At 42.4% G+C, this 19980-nt stretch overlaps 1 protein-coding gene across 19 annotated transcripts in view; it reads left to right on the top strand.

Moving 5' to 3' along the window:
* The window catches only part of MAGI2 (membrane associated guanylate kinase, WW and PDZ domain containing 2), a 618960-nt gene that overhangs the window by 456062 nt on the left and 142918 nt on the right, over window positions 1–19980 (top strand). For 13 of the 19 annotated variants that reach the window (XM_081879061.1, XM_081879063.1, XM_081879060.1 and 10 more), the window contains 3 exons: window positions 7446–7567; window positions 9119–9247; window positions 10038–10220. In XM_081879061.1, coding sequence (XP_081735187.1) covers window positions 7446–7567; window positions 9119–9247; window positions 10038–10220 — 434 coding nt within the window. The remainder of the gene's footprint in view (window positions 1–7445; window positions 7568–9118; window positions 9248–10037; window positions 10221–19980) is intronic. The other 6 variants (XM_081879066.1, XM_081879049.1, XM_081879050.1 and 3 more) reach the window with 2 other exon arrangements.

The raw sequence follows: 19980 nt of genomic DNA, 5'->3' as shown, positions 1-19980 counted from the left end.
AGGGCCTTCTCAGCTGTGGCACCCAAACTGTGGAACCCTTTTCCTAGAGAGGCCCATTTGGTTTTCTCTTTAGGCTGCAATCCTGTACATATTTACCTAACAGTGAATCCCACTGAATTTCATTTGACTCACTTTTGAGTAGATATGCAAAGGAATGTGTTGTTACTCACTTTAAGGCAAATTGTAAATTAATTATTTTGTCAAGTATTTGATCTGATTTGTCTCCCCCCCCCCGCACTGTTATGTTTTCTCTATGCTTTTAGATGTCCACCCATTCCAACTATGTCTGCTAAGATGATGACTATGAATCAGATAAAATTATATATTTTGTTGTTATTCTGTAATATATACATTTTATCTATGATTGTGAGCTTGAATGGCAGGGTATAAATGTTATGTTAAATAAATATTAGTGAGTACTCTTGTGTATTCACTAGCAGTAGTGGAACATACCGAAAACCATTTTGTCATGATGTTGCACCATCCTTCCTCAAATCTTATATCCCATAATAATAATTTTATTATTTAAACCCCACCCATCTGGTTGGGTTTCCCCAGCCAAACTGGGTGGGCTCCCAGCAGAATAGTGAAAACGTGATAAAACATCAAGCATTAAAAACTTCCCTAAACAGGGCTGCCTTCAGATGTCTTCTAAATAACAACAATAATTTTATTATTTATATCCACGTCCCACGGACAGTTCATAGTACCTAATTCGTTATATTAGGCAAAGTTGCATACAGAATGTGTGCGTTGGGTGAAATGTCCACAAACGGGCATATGAGTTTCATGCAAACTGATGTGGAAATGAGGAGAACATAGTTAAAGACTGGAAAAATTAGAAACAGGGAGATACTGAAATTGACAGATTCATCTATCCTTCTCTGACATTGGTCAGTGGCTGGACAGGCAACTACCTGGAAACACAGTTTGTCACCTTTTCCATCATATATAAAAGGCAGGAAATGAGATTTGCCACTTCAATTATATTCCTCAGCTATTCACAATGCCTGCAAAGGAGGAGAATAAAATATAACCTTCTTTTAGTTGAAGAGTTTTAATTGCACACAAGCCAATATTTTGTACATTCACTTACATGACATTTACCATGGAAAATATCACTTCTAATATTTTCCCAACGTAATCTATGTTTTCAAAAAGTGTTATGTGTATGCATCTTCAGCTTGCTCTGTGTGCAAGTAGGTTATAAGGATAAATTGCTTCTATAAATAGGCAAAATTAATTATCTTACCCCAGTGAGACACCATTCCAAATCTGCAAGCAATAAAAGAGAAAGAAATGCAAAGGAATGCTTCATTATTTGCATGCGCGCACACACACACACTTTTTAATGTATTATGTATATGTAGGAAGAGCTAATAAAACCACACTGCCAGAAATGCTTAATCATAAGGAATAAATCTCCGTGAACGTTGGATTTGACATTGGCACTGCATTATCTTATAGTGGAGATGGGCATAACATCTGTAGCGCAGGTTTGGAAGTAAAGGTAAAGGTAAAAGGACCCCTGACCATTAGGTCCAGTCGCGGACGACTCTGGGGTTGCGGCGCTCATCTCGCTTTATTGGCCGAGGGAGCCGGCGTTTGTCCACAGACAAGCTTCCGGGTCATGACTAAGCCACTTCTGGCGAACCAGAGCAGCGCACGGAAACGCCGTTTACCTTCCCGCTGGAGTGGTACCTATTTATCTACTTGCACTTTGACATGCTTTCAAACTGCTAGGTTGGCAGGAGCTGGGACCGAACAACGGGAGCTCACCCCATCGCGGGGGTTCGAACTGCCGACCTTCTGATCGGCAAGCCCTAGGCTCTGTGGCTTAACCCACAGCATCACCCGCGTCCCACATGTTTGGAAGTACCCTCAATAAATTGAGTCAAACTGTTTTCCTTGAGTTGTCAGATTTTAAGAGCATAGCTTTCCAGAATGTTAAAGATTTCGATCAGGAGTGGTGCCTGCATACAATTGAACTGCCTGTGGTAAAAAGGCAGCTAGATATTGATTGGCTAACAGGGATGTGACCTACAGGTGCACACCATAATTTCTGGAGCATTTTTGCGACAGCTGTTCATTGCAGGGAGGGCAGTTGATAAGCTGAAGGGCAACCCTATAAGTGGATTAATGTACACCTCTTACCTGGCCTGTCTGTATCAAAGGGCTTCCAGGCATGTCCCTCTTCACCGGCTTAAACCCAACATTCAGGGCTGCAACTGCTCCCTGGCCTAAGATAGATTTCACGGCAAAATATCTCCTTTCCCAAACACTTATTCAATCCTGCTCTGTGTGGCGACATTTGGAGCCTATGCACATCATGTTTCTGTTGGATTGATGACCGCATTACGTGTGCTTCCTGTAGGTCAGCTACCCACCTGGCAGAGCCACATAATATTCTGGTTGGTTAGCTAGTACATTACTGCATCGTATTGGCCTTGAGCAATTTCTCTGCCTCAGTTCACCATTAAAAACAAACCAAGTTATAGGTTTAGTGAGTTATAGTGTGTTGTGAGGGCAAACACAATGAAGGCTCTATAACAGGGATGAGGCATCTGTGGTCTTCCAGAATGTGTTGGACTCCAACTCCCATCAGCCCCAACCAGTGTGGCCAGTGGTCGGGGGGGGTGGCAATTGCAATCCGGCCACATCAGGAATGCCATGGGCTAGATACCTGTTGCAGATCAGAAGCACTATGCAAAACTGTCATAAGTGCCTGAAAAATACAAAGTAGGAACTACTGAAAGGTTGCTTTATGGATCATTTTGCAATCAGCACTAGCCTAAATGTATCTTCAAGCTCTTCATATTTGCCTATGGATAAAAGAAAAGTTATACAGTATATGGACTTTAAATTGCATGAAATGAATCTACTTAGTCAAGTTCGAGGAAGCAATTCTCAAAGGCAGTAGAATCCATCCATAGGGTAGCAAATTACAATGGAGACTGCCTAATAGATTATTTCTTTTAAAGTTGTTCCTTGAATGAAGCGGGAGTCTTATGAGACAAATCATTACCTACTTTCCCCATGATTTCCCTTTTTCCCTTTCATTCTTTCTTTGGCCAGCATATCAGGCTTGTAAAGAGCAGCTTTGTTTCTATTAGCAGCTTCCAATTTTGCTGTCAAATTTTATTTTGTCATAAGTCCTTATGGGCTACTTAATTGTTTCTGACACTGTTTCTAGCTACATGCAAAAAGCTTCTATGCTCCTTTTAAAAGCAGGAGGAGGAAAAAATCACTACAGGAGACAAGGCTTTAGATTGGGAAAATGGAAGGGAGAAAGAGGGTGCTTAAATCACCCGCCCACACTTGAGCCTCCTGCTGGCTGTTTCTCCACTTCAGATAATTTAAGCAAACATACTTTTGGAACAGGGACGTGGGTGGCGCTGTGGGTTAAACCACTGAGCCTAGGACTTGCTGATCAGAAGGTCAGTGGTTCGAATCCCCGTGACGGGGTGAGCTCCCGTTGCTCGGTCCCTGCTCCTGCCAACCCAGCAGTTCAAAAGCACATCAAAGTGCAAGTAGATAAATAGGTACCGCTCTGGCGGGAAGGTAAACAGCGTTTCCGTGTGCTGCTCTGGTTCGCCAGAAGCGGCTTAGTCATGCTGGCCACATGACCGGAAGCTGTACGCCGGCTCCCTCAGCCAGTAAAGCGAGGTGAGTGCCACAACCCCAGAGTCGGCCACGACTGGACCTAATGGTCAGGGGTCCCTTTACCTTTACCTTTACCTTACTTTTGTAACCTAGGTGTTGTTGTTGTTGTTGTTTAGTCATGTCTGACTCTTGACCCCATGGACCAGAGCACGCCAGGCACTTCTGCCTTCCACTGCCTCCCACAGTTTGGTCAGATGTAACCTAGGAAGTTACCTTATAAGACCACTGGCCCACCTAGTTCAGTATCGTCTGCAATGGACTTCTCCCCATGCTGGCTGGGGCTGAAGGGAATTGTGGCCTGGGAAGACTGGGCTACATGGACTGGCAGCAGCTCTCTACAGTTTCAGGAGTCGCTTCCAGCCAGGAATTGTCCCTGGGATTTTTTGCATGGAAACAAGGTTCTCTACTACTGAGCTCCAACTTTGTGGGGAGCAGCACACAAACGGCCCTCTGATGCTTTGTTACTTTATTAACTTAAAATATTTTAAGGCTGCTTTCTCCCCAACACATAACCTACTCTTAAAAAAAAAAATGTTTAGAATAAGTGCCCCTACATATTGCAGCATCTACCTACCTACCTACCTACCTACCTATCATCTATAAAAAGGTGTTCTGGTCAAGACCTGCAATATGATGAAGCCTTGGTGGTGTTAAAAGTGCAGCACTATCATGTTCATAAAGACTTTTATCGTCAGCATAAAGATCTGTGTTTTAATCTGCTGTCTAAGCTCAATAGGCTTGAAGTGAAAATTGCTTCCCATTTTTCATTATAGAAAGTGACAGTGTAACACTTTCCTTTATTACTGGTGTTTAACAGATGACTTGGTTTTTAAGGAGACAATATCCCATTATAATGTAGTGTCTTAATTATGTCATAAAAATGGATAAATCATAAAAAGTTAAATTGCGTAGCAAATTTGGTCTTTTGGAGTGGGGAGGGGGGAATGCTCTCCTCAGCTTTTGAAGACACCTTCCTTCTTTCCATGGGTCAGTTCACACAACTCTCAGCCAGGGGACCAGTGTAAGTTTGAAGTCTTGGTAGCGGATCTTTCTTTAGCGTCTTCTGTAGAGTCTAATCAGGAAGGGCTCTTCCCATTTGGGAAATGGGAATGTCACATTACCTTGCTGCTGCTCCTGCCACCGCCTACCTGCTCCTGCCGTCGCCACTGCTACTCTGCTGCCGCTCTGTGCCCTTGGCAGCACCAATTTCAGGCAAGATGGCACTGATTCTGGATGAGATCTTGTCCCAAATTGCGTGGGGCAATTTCAAGTGAGATCTCATTCCAAGTGGGCACAGTCTTGCCCAAATCGGTGCCGGTGGTGTTGGTGGTGGCGCTTTTCCACTGCTAGTGGTGGCAGCGGGTCTGGCAGGGCACCCACGGGCATGCTGCCTGGGAGGCTTCTGCTGTCTCAGGCAGTGGCCTCAGCCTGCCTAATGGCTGGGTAAGCTCTGGTTCGAAAGATGCTGAATGGAGATACTATGAATTGAACTTAGGACCATGTGCTCTGCCACGGAGCAAAATATCCCTGGGGTATTTCTTTCTACATGTATCATTTTGTGATTAGTTCATAAAGAATATTCACAATGTTAATGGTATCCTTAAAAATATCACCTTTTAAAAGTTGTAATTGGCCAGTCTAGTGATGCAGAATCTGTATTTAATGCAAATATTGATGGTGCAAATATTACACTTTCCTTTTGAGGGGGTGGCTATTCTCATGGTGGTGAATGTTATTCTTTTCATTAATTAATCTTCTCATGTGGTTGCAAGACTCATAAACAAGGCAGAATATATCCACAACTAAATTACTCCTCTCTGTTTGAATAGCTGTCAGAGGACAGGCCTCTCTTTGTAGAAATGTTCTATTTAAATGACTGCCCTGTCCTTATAGAAAATGAATCTTTGGAAGGGATAAGAGGGCCTTTAAATCGCCCATCAGCACCTAACAGGAGACTGAGCAAGCACATAGGTCACCCGGTTACAGTCTTCTCCGCTATGATGAGATGGATTGTATTTCTGTTTCTAAATTTGCATCTTTACATATAGATATGCATATGAAAATTTATGCAAATCTTGTCTTCTTTTTTGGTAGTGCATTTCCCCTGTTTTTGGTGATGCAGAAGTGGCCACTCTTAACTTCCACTCTGCATGCCTTTCTCATCAAGTTGGAATTTGTTAGTCCCATTTAGCTGAAAAACACTTTCAGCCAAGTAAATATATGTGTTGTAAATCCCATTGATTTCATTGGCACCTACCTACTTACCCAGACTGCACTTTTAAAGCTTGAACTGACACATTTGTTAGACTGCCTTCTAGCTTCCTCTCTGTATACACCTCAGACCACAATTCCTACCTCGTTGGAAAAGAGTATTTATTTAAAGATGTGATAAAAAAGAGCATTCATTATGTTCTGTGCAGTGGTGGTGGTCAGATACAAATCTGATAGCAAATGTTTCAAAGTAGAAAACATTTCAAAGTATTTTTTTCCCTTTCTTTAAATAGTACATTGTCAACCATTTTTGGGGTTCTGAGTAAGAGTTTCCATTCAAAGAAACTGTTAATTATTCTTTTTTTTTCTGGTATTGGTATGTGATCTCATTCACCTGTACTGATGAACACCTGTGGGTTGGTTCATGTGAGCGAAAAACAGTCCATGAGGTATCGGGGTCCTGAACCTTACAAGGCTTTACAGGTCAAAACCAGCATTTTTTATTGAGCCTGGAAGCTAGCATCAGTGTTATATGTTCAGACTGCCCTATCCCAGTCAACAACTGGGAGGCCGGATTCTGCACCAGCTGCATTTTCCAATTTGACTCCAGAGGCAGCCCAATGTACAGCACGTTGCAGTAGTACAACACAGAAGATACACAGAAGACAGAAGTTAGACTGTCCCTGTCCAGATAGGAGCACAATTGGGCCAAAGGCTGAAGCTGATAGAAGGCCCTCTGTGCCACCAAGACCACTTCAGCCTCAAGCGACTGTTCTTAATGTTCTTGCACGTATCATTAGACTGTGCATATTAAAAAATTAGTAGCATTGACTTTGCATGGTTTGCTTATTTGTTTGTTTAGTGCCCTGTCCTTCCTCCAAGGAGTCCAGAGAGACATTCATGTCTCACAGTGGCATATGATAAGCTGGAAGGTCACCATGGTCCTTCACAGCATATGAACCTGGATTTCCCACATCCAAGCCCAGCACTCTACTACACCACATTCAGTTTCAATAATCATATTTCCAATAACAGTTTGTATTCTCCAGAATTCTCCTTAGGCTCATAGGAATCTGAGTTACACGACTTTATACCCAGTCAGTCCATTAGCATTTGTCTACACTGCAGACAAGGTTTCAGGCAGAGCATTTCTTAGTTCTACCTGGAAGTGCCAGCCAGGAGCTGAACTTGGGAGCTTCTGCATTCAAATCATGTACTCTATGGTCCATCTCAAAATTACATTTCTAGGGTTGCCATACAGTCAGAAGCAGTATCCGGGTGGGAATCAGAAAAAATGTCTGGGTAAATCCAGATGTATGGCCAAGAAAAGCTCAAAAAAAAAATGGGTAAACAAAAAAAAAAAAAAAAGCTCAGCCAACAACTTTGCCCCCCTCCCAAAGCAACCCTAACAGTTTCCTGCTAAAGGACCTAAATGTATCCTGACAAATTGTTCGCTATAGTGATGCCTCAGGTTTGCTTGCTTGAGAGAGTGCAGCCCAATGATCACTGTTCAAAATGCAGATTTGGAAAAGGATTAACTGGGATTGACAGTCATACCTTTTTTTCCCCAGCCACATAAATAGAAGAACACAGTTTGAAAATCCTGTTTTGGAAGCAAAGAGGAAGCTCCAGCAGCGTGCCATGACCAACGCAGAACTTGGAACCAAGCCTATGCCGGCCCAAGGTTTCCGAGGTACAGTATCATGTCAGTGCACCATATTTAAAACCAAATTAATTCCACTAAATTTTCCAATTCTTATGGCAAAATGATCGATATATAAATATAGAAATGAAACCTCTATTTTTCCACAATTGAGAAGAAAATATAAAAAGAAATGTTACCCTTGAGTTCAGCTTGTGTTCTTAAATTTTCTGTGATGACAAATCCAGCAAAAACATGTTGTAACTGAATCTTCTCCCACAGGGAGCCTTACATTTTGTCATAGTAAACTTTACTGGGGGAGGGGGGGTGATCCTGTATGGGCCAGCCTATAAAAGACAAAACAAAAATTAAATTTCTTAGCTAGTGGGATTCATTCTTGTGCATGGAAACAGAAAGATCAAATAAATATAAGTGTTTTGGGGTTTCACATTTGAGACCATAGGAAGCTTTTAAAGTCCAAGAAGCAAGAACCCAAAGAAAAATACAAAGCCCTGAACAATGTGGGTCCAGAATGACACCTGAGCCTTTATATTCCAGTGATCTCAATCACTGAGATCATCCAGAGCTGCTGTTCATTATCTCCCATGCTTCAGACACCAGCTGGCTTCAACTAGAAGTCAGGCCTTTAGCGTTCCTGGTCCCATGCTATGAGATACTCTTCTAGCAAAGATTCAGTGGCCATTCTCTTTTCTTATGCCAACAGGCCTGTTAAGTTCTTCTTCTTTCCAAGATGAGTCAGTCATTTTATGATTATTTTGTATTGCTTTTATGTACCGTACATTTTATTGTATTTGTATATTGTTCACTGCCTTGGGATTTTTGTGAGTGGGTGATATGTAAGATGGTTATAAATACAAATAAACTTTCCATAGAAAGAAAGAGGTGGTTTGTGGGTCCTCTGCCCTGTCACCTCAACAAGTAAGTATGCTCAGAGCAGCTCATACTGTCTCTCCTGGTCCAGCTGTAGGACCAAAATGGACAGGACATTAAATATGTGAATGCAGTGAACATACCTGTGCCCCCCCCTAACAAGTTTAGCTGCAGCGCCTGGTGAAGGTGCTACACACTATGATCTTGCCAATCCTCTTCCCCACTAAAACCGCTTGATATTAACCCTGGGAAACTTTCCTTCTGGGGATAATAGCACAAGAAAGGAGACTTTCATCAGGATCTTAGAGTGGGTGGAAAAGGCAGCCCAAACTCTATTTTCCATGTTCCTCATCCGGCTCATCGCTCCCCACTCCACAGCTACTATTGTTAAAGGGGGGAAACCAAACACATTAACTGCATTCAAGCATTTAATGTCATCTTTCTTTGGGCCCAGTGATGTACGGTCAACCTGGACAGTGTTCTGTTAGAGCAACTTTACCTCCCATTGAAGCTGGCGGCACCTTCTTAGGGAGCTGTTCCTCACATTTGGAGAACGATGGCTTTAGAGCCCTGCTTGTTGGGAAGTTATGAGATTAAATATCTTGGTGATGCGGAAACATGCTGGTTAACCATCTATATATGGGTATAGAGATTATTATTTTTTACCTAAGCTTGTAGCCAAAGAATGAGGCTTCTTCTCCTTTATAACAGTAGAAAGCTCCTCATCAACATTACCTAGGCCCAAACTTGTTCACCCGTGCCCAGCGCCTCAGAGGTCTCGCAGTGTGAGTGACCTGTCTCTGTATCGGCGGGACATTGCTGGAGTGTACAGGCTTTATGGTATGTTCAAGTGCTGCTATTTACCCAGGCGGCACTTTTGTAAAACAAGTAGCGAGCTGCATTTTTTATAAAGGGAAAAAAACCCACCCTTTTCACCTTTCCCCATACCTTTTCTTACACAATAAAGCACAGAACAGAGGCACTGGATGTCAGGTGAGGCCATTTATTTTGCCTGCTGGTCTTTGTCACACTTTACACAGAATCACACTGAAAGTTTATGTCAAGGTCACAGAACCGTCTCACAAGTTGTAACTGTTCTCTATCTAATACTAAAACCCTGCTTGCTCACATAATGTGTATGCTTGTGTACACACACACACACACACACACACACACACACACACACACACACTGTGCCTAAATAAGCAAATTCCACTGCTATTTGGAATTATCTTACAAAGCTACTTCAATAAATTTTAAAAATAGAATGACTAACTTTTCTTTTACAACTTGCAACAAACAAACAACTACAACCTTGTACTCACTCACTTGGGACTAAGTCTTATTGTATTGAATAGGACTTAATTCCAATTAGTCGTGTGCATAGGGTTGCACTCTAAGACACTTTAGATAAGGAAACCCTGCCTTTGCTGGTTTTTACCTTCAGTAGAAGATAACTCAGTAATGCTTTTGTTTCACTGGGAATGCTTGCACTTTTATTTTGCTTTTATTTTCCAAAACTGCCACCCTGTTGCCTGCTGTTGCTTCTGCTGCACTCTGGGGACCCAGTCGTTTTGTTTACAGCACGGCCAAAACATTGTTTGTTTTCTCTTTATGTTGACTGATGTAGAAAAACCGCTCTTCACCCGTGATGCCTCACAACTGAAAGGGACTTTCCTCAGCACCACTCTTAAAAAAAGCAATATGGGCTTTGGATTTACCATCATTGGTGGGGATGAGCCCGATGAGTTTCTCCAGGTGAAGAGTGTCATTCCTGATGGGCCTGCAGCACAGGATGCCAAAATGGAAACAGGTAAGTCGGAGGCTTTCCTTAATTTAGAGGAGGATGGCTTAAACTTAGCACCCATTGTTATTTTCCAATTGCTATCGGTGGCCTGTGTGTACACTAGACCTTTACACACAGAGAGCAACCAGTCAGATTGTTCTTTCTCTGTTCAGACATTCCTACAGAGTGATTGCCCCTCTTCTGTTTATTTGGTCTGTAGGACTGGCTAACTTCAAATTCAGACAGGCGAGAGAGCACTATGTTTTGATCAAGCAAGAGGTTGAAAATGGATCAATTCATTCTTGCTTTCTTGGGGAATAAGTGTATTTGGGAGGTAGCAACTTTATTTAACAGATGTGTGTTTATTTTACACTTTCAGTAATAATATCTAGAGGTCATAGTCCAGCAAGCCACAAGAGTGCCAGATTTCAAATGGCACTTGGACGTATTTCCACTTCTATATTCAGTCATGCGAAGGTTGTGCATTTATGCTTTGCTAGGTCACAGCTTAATGCTGTTTGATATGTGAAGGGAAGAGGCGTTTCAGATCCAAGGTACGACTGTACTTGAAATTGAGTCTTGAAGATAACATGGAAAGAGGTCACTGTGCCTGTGGACCAATTGCATTTGTTCCACTTCTACTTCCTTCTGAGTTCACGGTCACCAGATATTTTCCCTGAATCTAGTTTTCCACACCAGCTTTGCTGTTTCATTACTAAGAGTGCTCCAGATTGTTGGCTTTACATATTCCCTAGCCTTCGTGATTTATGGGGAACTGTTATCTGATGGTGTCTCGCAGATCTGTATCTTTGTTTCTGTTGTATACTGGATATTGTTATCTTGTTGTTTCGGGACTCTGAATTCTGAACATGGAACAGAAGTAAACTGGATATAAAAGCAGACAAGTTTCAAACTGCTCAGCATAATATCATAATGATATCATAAGGCTTGTATCTACAAGCAGAGATTTATGTTATACATGGACTTTTCACTCACATAAGCAAACTGTTACAGCAGGATGGGGCAAGATCTGAAAAAGAGGATGCTGCTTCAAAGTGAGAAAAAATATGAGCATATATAGGCACTGTGTTGCAATGGAATTAATGCAAAATGGGTCTGTGTCCTTTCCTAGAGCACATAGTGAAATGCAGTCGTGTGTTGCCTAAAATATATTTGGAGATTTGATTGTGTTTAAGACTCTACCAAGCACACCCATAACTTCAGAAACATTTGATATTATGAGACTAACATAACAGAGTCTTGTTGTTTCTGATTTTTCATGGCACCCTTTGTCATATCTACTACACATGAATATGCTGTGTAAAAGTAGCTCTTGTGTAAACCACCTTAAGTCCTTCCTTTCTTTTTTTTCACTGTTGTATTTGTAGAGAGATTCCTATGACAACCATTTACAGCCATTATGATCATACAATGGACAATCGTAACATCAGATTTTTTGAGAAATTCATATTCTTATATTCCTCAAATGAAGTTACTCACTAAAACCTGGTCTCAACTCATATTAAGATGACCTTGCAGGAACAAGGGACTTTATAGCCCTGGTGTTCATCTTTTTAAAAATTAATATTTCTGTTTTACTTCACAGTAATTCTATCACTTTCATTCAATCTGAGCTTTCTCCAGTGCCAAGATAATACCTGTATATTCCCCTTTATGTTAAACAAAATCTCTGGATAAGGTATTTTCTTGTATTTCAGAGTTATTGAATTCAAATCCTCTTGAGGCTTCAGTTTTATTGCATTTTCTTCTGAGCTTCCCCCCTCCCCCCGCCTTCCTTTCTGAGCTAGGCAGATCTCTATATTTTCTGCATGCTGTTGAAAACCTTAGATAAGCCACAGTTTCAAATAAGATTTCAAATATTGCAGAGCTCAGGACTTTCTTGGTTTGTGATGAAAAATAATGGGATATGAATAAAGAGCAAAATATCATAAAATGGGCATTGGTTTGGGACCTATCTAGAAGAGTTTAAATTTGCAGGAAGAAAGCTAATCTTCAAATAAAAGCTTCAGTGTTCCATCAATATGTGTGCTCCTGGAGGCAAGTATTACTTACAGCCACTAAAATAACATTGCCTGTTTATTTCCATTGTTCCATTGCCATTTTCCCTTATCTTTCCCCCTTATCTTCACCTTTTCTCCATGAAAAGTTGCCTTCATTTGTTCACGTCTCTACATTATTCCATTGCTATGCTATTCAGTTGTTCTTCGGTATAGACTTCTACTTTCTATCTTTCTGTCTGATATACTTTGATTCCGTTCTTATTCTAATTGCTGCTTTCACCCCAGTTGTTTATTGAGCCTGTGGGCACTCTGATGATCTTTATTACAACTCAATTCTAGAACAGTTCTGTGCGCACATCAGTTTCTGGGACCAGGCTCAAAGGCCTTGAGCAGGTGCAAGGAGGCAAGTGGAAGTCTTGGGAACTTGCAATGGCTATTGCCTAGTCAAGGCCAGAGTGTCACATAAACATTTCCCTAGTGGACCAGTTAAGGTGGCAGGAGGACTAGGAGATTTGACTTGCCAACAAAGACATTTCTGTTTATTAAAAAACAACAACACACCAGCCAGAACATAACTCACTTTTGTCTGTCTCACTGTGTGTTTTAGACTCTCTTTTCTGCCCCACTAGCCCCAGCACCAAACATAGATCAGGCAAGTATCACAAAATGTCTCTGGCCTTCACTGTGATCAGTCGGCTGTGCTACTGCACCAGCTACATTTGGCATGGCCTCCTCTGTGGCCAGGAGTGCCTTTTCCTAGCTTTACCTGGTTTGCCAGCTACAGCTGTTGTGTGTTGAGGTCCCCAAGCCAGCCCCTAAATAAATCACAATTCACACAGAATTTTTGTTTAAGGTTTTTGGCATAATTTTGGCCACAACTTTATTAAAATATATAATGTGAGTGGTTGCTTAGGCATTGGTTAAGACTATCTGTTCCCGCCCCGGGACAGAACTGATTTCCGGACACCAACGGAAGCCAGTAAGAGAAAACAATATTGGGGAGAAATGGAGCTGAGCCACAGGCCCTCACCTCTCCCCGCATGCTTCCCGGGGCTTGCCGGCCCTAGCCCCATTCCAGGGATTCGGACGAAAAGATGGCAAGCCCCTGGATTCCTTTAACGGCATTCCTTTGCAGCAGCAGCATCGGAGGGGCAGGCACAGCCAACCCTTACCCCTCCATCCAACCAAATTTTAACCAATGCCTAACCGCAACCTTACAAGTTGTGACGATTTGCTACGCAGTAGGCAAAAACCAAATGGCACCAGCCAATCAGCCAAATGGACAAAATTCCTACCAGGCCCCTGCCCCAAAAGCAGACGGCCCCATGACAGGCATAGCAAGGTCAAAGGCAACAGCCCTAAATTGAGGGTGGGGTGGGTGGGCAATCTGATGCACGCAGCAAAAGAGAACGCACCACGCTGCGTGCAAAGAATATATAACCTTCGGGCCAACCCACAAATGGTAACATCAAAATCTCTCCAACAACCCAAAATAGCCCAATCAGTCATGGCCATCCAAACGGTCCTGCCCAGCAACCAAAAGGGAGTGTCCTGCTAGACTCCACCATGACACGTGCTCTCCTTGAAGGAGAACACGCTTTCCGAGACAAGAGTAGCCTGGCCATGGTAGTCAATGCATTGGTAGCCTTGAGGCTGGATTATTGCAGTGCATTCTATGTTGCTGCTCTGGGAGTTCCAGCTGGTGCAGAATGCAGAGGGTAGTCTGCTGATGAGGGAACATGGCCACCAGCATCCGTTCTGTCCACCCATTTGCTACCAAGCCAGGTTTGAAATTCTTGTATTCATTGAGAAAGCTCCAGACAACTTAGATCCATTGTACCTTAGATACTTACATGAAACCTTATATCCCAGTTTGACCACTAACATCATGTCACGGTGTTCCATTGCGCCAGAAGCAGTTTAGTCCTGCTGGCCCCATGACTCGGAAAACTGTCTGTGGACAAACACCGGCTCCCTCGGCCTGAAGCGAAATAAGCGCCGCAACCCAATAGTTGCCTTTGGCTGGACTTAACCGTCCAGGGGTCCTTTACCTTACCTTACCTTTCCCATGTTTAGGAGCATCTTTTGGTCAATCCCAGAGCTGGTGAGGCTTGTTTGAGATTGACACGAAACAGAGTGTTTAGTGCAGGGGTAGGCAACCTAAGGCCCGGGGGCCGGATGCGGCCCAATCGCCTTCTCAATCCGGCCCGCGGATGGTCCAGGAATCAGCATGTTTTTACATGAGTAGAATGTGTCCTTTTATTTGAAATGCATCTCTGGGTTATTTGTGGGGCATGGGAATTCGTTCATATTTTTTTTCCAAAATATAGTCCAGCCCACCACATGATCTGAGGGACAGTGGACCGGCCCACGGCTGCAAAAGGTTGCTGACCCCTGCTTTAGTGTCAGTGGCCAGCCCTGTTGAATGCTCTTCTTACAGATATTCAACAGGCTCCTTCGGTTTTAACCTTCAAATAGTTGCTTGAAGACATTTCTACACCACTGGACTTAGGCAGACCATTAAGAAAACATCTTCTGTAGTAGTTACAGTAGCTGATACTTCGTGATTTTAAATTCTTACATGTTTTTTATTGTATATATGTGATTGTTATAAGCAGCTTTTGGGTGAGATTTTTTAAAATGAAATTGTGGAACGTGTTTCTATAATATTTATTTATTTATTTATTTATAATATAAATAAATAAATACCACAATATAAAGGAATATATCAGTTCCCTAGATTACAGGACCTAGACTATTGTTGTAGATTGCTTAATGTGTTTCTGCACATATAAAGTGATGTCTTCTTCTTGTGTCGTCGTATTTTGTGTGATAAACAAAGTAAGAATGTTATTAATAGTTGATTCATTGTGCTGGAATAATATTTACAGAGTTGGTAGAACTGAACATTTTTTTAAAAAAAATAATCCTCATCTTAAATAACGAACCCTCTTATGCTTTGTTTAAAACTCTGAGAATGGCCCTAAACATTTTTCTTGATAGTTGCACTTTCTTTCTGATAAATCATGCAACACACAAAGTAGTCAATTGGTGTTAAGATCTAATAATAGACATTATTCACCTTCTGGCCTGTACTGGCTGGGGATACATATTTCTTGTAATCATTTCCTCTGTGTGTTAACATTCTGGAGAAGCAGTGTGTGTTTTTACTTGATTATGTGTGTTAAAAAAAGCATGGTTGGTGATGATTCAGATCAGACATGGTCCATAGAGTGTTTTGATCTTTCTTGCAATACTGGGGGGAAACAGACGTTTATCCTCATTCTTTTGATCAGAGCTTGTTCTAAGGAAGGAATGGCTTGTTTATTTTTGTGACTTATATACCATTTAAAATAACCAAACCCATAAAATTACAGTAATAAGATGACAAGCCAAAGGTAAATGCATAATATAAAAATGCAGTTTTTAAAAGTCCAGTAAATGTTAAGAAAAGCATCAACACAGAAAAACCGATCAGTGTGATCAGATAATCAAGAGGCGGGGAAAACCTGATGAAACAAGTACGTTTTCAGAAGAAGTTTAAAGCCTGCCACAGGGGCTGCCTTCCAAATTTCATGAGGAAGGGTGTTCCAGAGGGTCCCTACTGAGAAGGCCCACTTTCAGGATATCACAAGATGACAAGGGGCCAGCTGAGCCTCCTCTGAAGTTTGTAGGGATCTTCTGGGTCTCTGCAGGAGAATGTGACTGGTCAGATATCCTGGTCCCAAGTTGTTTAAGGCTGTATTGGTCAGTAACAAAATCTTGTTAGTCAATAACAACACCTTGCTAGATAGCTAACGGGTAGCTAGTGTAGTTATTTTAAGACATGTAAAATATATCTATAACTAGGTGCTCAACTCAGCATACTACCTGCTGAATTCTGCACTAGCTGAAGCTTCCAGACCAACTGCAATGGGGAAGAAATTAATTTCAGTTTGCATTTAGAGGTGAATTTGCTTAATTTTCACTTTCCAAAATCATATGAAAACTGGAACCCAGCCATCCTTGGAATTTGCACTTTTAAAAATTTTGTAATGTAGCAAAGTAATGGGCACATAAATGCATGTGTTAGGGTAAAGTCTGGATGACAGGCACATATTACCAGTTACAGATAGGTAGCCGTGTTGGTCTGCCATAGTCAAAACAAAATAAAAAAATTCCTTCCAGTAGCACCTTAAAGACCAACTAAGTTAGTTCTAGGTATGAGCTTTCGTGTGTATCTGAAGAAGTGTGCATGCACACGAAAGCTCATACCAAGAACTAACTTAGTTGGTCTTTAAGGTGCTACTGGAAGGCACATATTAGTGATACATATTAGTGATACTAACATAAATGCATTCTATTAGGGGAATTTGGCCTCTAAAAATATATACATTAAGCATAATTACATGCACATGCAAAAAATGTATATACTAGGACAAATTTTCACTAAAGTGCTGATGAATTTTCACGAGAACTTAAAATAAAATAATCCTCAAACTGTTATGGAAATGCGGAAAACTGAAGTCAAGATTGGAAAAACGAGAAACTGAAATTGAAATATTTGTCTATCCCTAGTCAGAAATCCTTCCAACCAGAAAACCAGGCTGTTTTCACAGTTTCTGAAGTGATGGCAGAGAATGCAATTTCATCTTCATTTTTTAAATACAGTCATACCTCGTGTTGCGTTAGGTTCATGTTGTGTCTTTTCAGCTTGCGAATGCGGCAACCCCGGAAGTGTATACATCCAGGTTTTGCCACACGCACAGAAGCATTCTGCACGCTTCACATATGCACAGAACCACCACTCTAGTTGCGGACTTTTCGGGGTGCAAACGGCACCCCGGAACGGATCGTGTCCGCAACTAGAGGTACCACTGTAAAGTGGCGTTATTGTGGTGTCATCTACATGGGAGAATCAACCCGTACCATCTTTCAGTGTGATAGGCCATTTTAGACCCCTTCTGTGAGATCCTACAAAACATAACATGATATGGAGCTTGTTCATTTATTTCTTATCTTCTTCATAGCACCAACCATGCAGCTGTCTAGCCTTAACTGGGCCTGGCATGCTGCAGACGGGACGTTTTATAGCCCTTCCAAGCTGTCATGATTTCAGCCCCCGCTGCAAGAAAGCCTGGAAGACCATAGCCCTGTGAGCTCTTATGAGGCAGTTGCGGGGGGGGGGGGGGACTCTAATGAAAAGCATAGCTGACATCTCTTTGGTTTTCTGTTTGCACAGGATGACAAAAATCTCCAAATTGGAAATGGTAGTTGTCACAATTTAATTTCCCAGTTGATTCACTATTGACAAATTATGTGTATTGTTTCACTACATGAGGTATCAGGAGGGTGAAAAGATCTGGTGGTCTTGTATAACCAAATGACAAGCAAATGAGACTTCGTAATGATGTATAAAGATTAATAACCTAGAACTGTCTTTTGAAAATGTATCATTTCAGCATTCCATCTTTGGTTTCAATTTAATGGTACTGCATTTTTACTTCTCCAGCATATACTTTTTATCAAGTAGGCAGACTTCTATCTTTAAACCAATTGCAAGTCTCTAAGTTGAAAGTATGTGGACCTCCACTAATAATAATAATAATAATAATAATAATAATAATAATAATAATTGCACTTGTTGTTGGCAACCACCTTTCTCAAGATACACCTGTGGCTGTGGAGACCGATACAAGAGAGGCATGCTTTATTGCAGCTGGAGCAGTGGTGTGTGGTGATTTATTTTTATTTTATTTGGTAGGGCTACAGTTAGGGCAAGAGGCGCCAGTTAGTGAGGACGATGGGGGGGGGTGCCACATGCGTGAGCATCGCACCTCCCTAAGCTGGGCAGAAGTTTTCAGGGCTTTGGGAAGAAGGCACCAGGGGAACATTTAGGGCACTAGACTAGTTCCCTAGTCCAATGACCACACACCACTGAGATGAAGGCACCCAGTTTTGCTGTTACAGAGACACCATGGCGTTTTTCCTCTCTATGCTCCTCCCAGTGGTCATATTTGTAAGATAACTACAGAATGTAAGATAACTACAGTGTAGTGAAACTTTTTTTTCATTCTCTTGAAAAGTGTTACCTGAACTTATGAGGACTTGGTGCACTCAGCCTACAGTGGTGCCCTGCAAGACGAACGCCTCGCAAGACGGAAAACCCGCGAGACGAAAGGGTTTTCCGTTTTGGAGGCGCTTCGCAAAACGAATTTCCCTATGGGCTTGCTTCGCAAGATGAAAATGTCTTGCGAGTTCCTGCGGGGGTTTTTCCCTCCCCCCCCTTTTCCTAAGCCCTAAGCCGCTTATTAGCTGATCCGCTGATAAGCCGCTTATCAGCTGATCCGCTAAAAGCCGCTAAACCACTAATAGCGCTAATCCGCTAAGCTGTCAATGGGCTTGCTTCACAAGACGGAAAAAACGCTATACGAAGAGCCTCACGGAACGGATTAATTTCGTCTTGCGAGGCACCACTGTATTTGGCTATCATTTCAAACTCACGTTTTCGCTTTCCCTCACAGTCTGTAACTTCATTCCTGCCAAGCCAAGTCATGGTTTGGTGCCACAGCAACGAGCCCTGGGCAAAGTTTAGTGGTTTCTGTGGCCAGCAATGGAGCAGAGCTCAGCCACTTCAGTGGGGTGTAATTATGGTGCCTGAATTATATATAGCTCTACATAAATAAGTTTTCTTCTTTTGAGATTTGCAGCTAATTTGTACTAACAAGCACATTTCCTATGTTAGTAGTATGGAAATATCATGACTGTCTCAGACTGTGAGGTTATAGATCTTGGTTTTTGTTGGTATAAACTGTAACATGGGCATGTCATATGTCACTTTAAGATCACCCAGTCTCTTCCATCCTCCATCACATATGAGTGGAGGAATTGTGTTTGTACCACCAAGTTCCCAATGCATATGCTGAGGAAAGACTGCTCTCTTACAGCTTGGCAACCCTGCCTCCCTGTCCTGTTGCCACATTACTTGTTTCATCCTCTAGTCTAGATACTGGGCAACATGGCACTCATTCTATTGCCACCTTTCAATCAAGGCCCACTTGGGTCAAGCCCTTAAAGTTGGACAGTTGCTCCGAGTGTGTTCTTCTCCTTTTGTTTGATCATCAACACTGCTACGTTACACATGAGGTGAACAGAAGCCTGTTTCTAAAACAGGATAGATAGACTTGAAGTAAGATGTTCACTTCATTATTTTCTAGAAGCTACATTCTTCCTCTTCTGTCCCTGTCCCGCTTTTTTCATTCATGTAACACATGATGTTCAATGGGCTTTGGCTGAGAAAAGCAAGCTGCCATGGGGAGAGGCAAGCAAGTTGGGGGCTCTTTCTAGTTCCTCTCATATTGACCATCAGGATTCACTTCCACTTGGGGTTAAAAGGCTCATAAGGGAAGTGGGACATCAGTCTACTTGACAGTCTCTTGCATGGCTGGATTGCCCAGGCTGGCAGTTGAGGAAAGATGGGAGTAAAAGACCCTCTTCCATTACATGAACAGTCAACCCATCTGTCAGGGAACTGCTATCGGAGCCAGAGGGAGAGGGAGGGCTCCAGAGGGATTACGGAGAGCGTCCCGGGAGGGAGAGAAGCAGCCCATCTGCTGGGGAAGGAAATCAGCGTAGCACCAGTGGAGAAGGGGGGCAGATGGGGGAATCGGCGAGGAGGCTCCATGACTCCTCACCGGAGACCAGCGGGGAGACCACAGGTCCTCCGCTGCCCACACCCTCCCTGCGCAGAAGGCTTCCGCGCAGGGAGAGTAGGCGGAGACTAGGCG

This window comes from Podarcis erhardii (genome assembly GCF_964252035.2).
Source record: "Podarcis erhardii genome assembly, chromosome: 10".
In the NCBI taxonomy this organism is placed as follows: Eukaryota; Metazoa; Chordata; class Lepidosauria; order Squamata; family Lacertidae; genus Podarcis; species Podarcis erhardii.
This window is presented reverse-complemented; position numbering and strand designations above follow the sequence as displayed.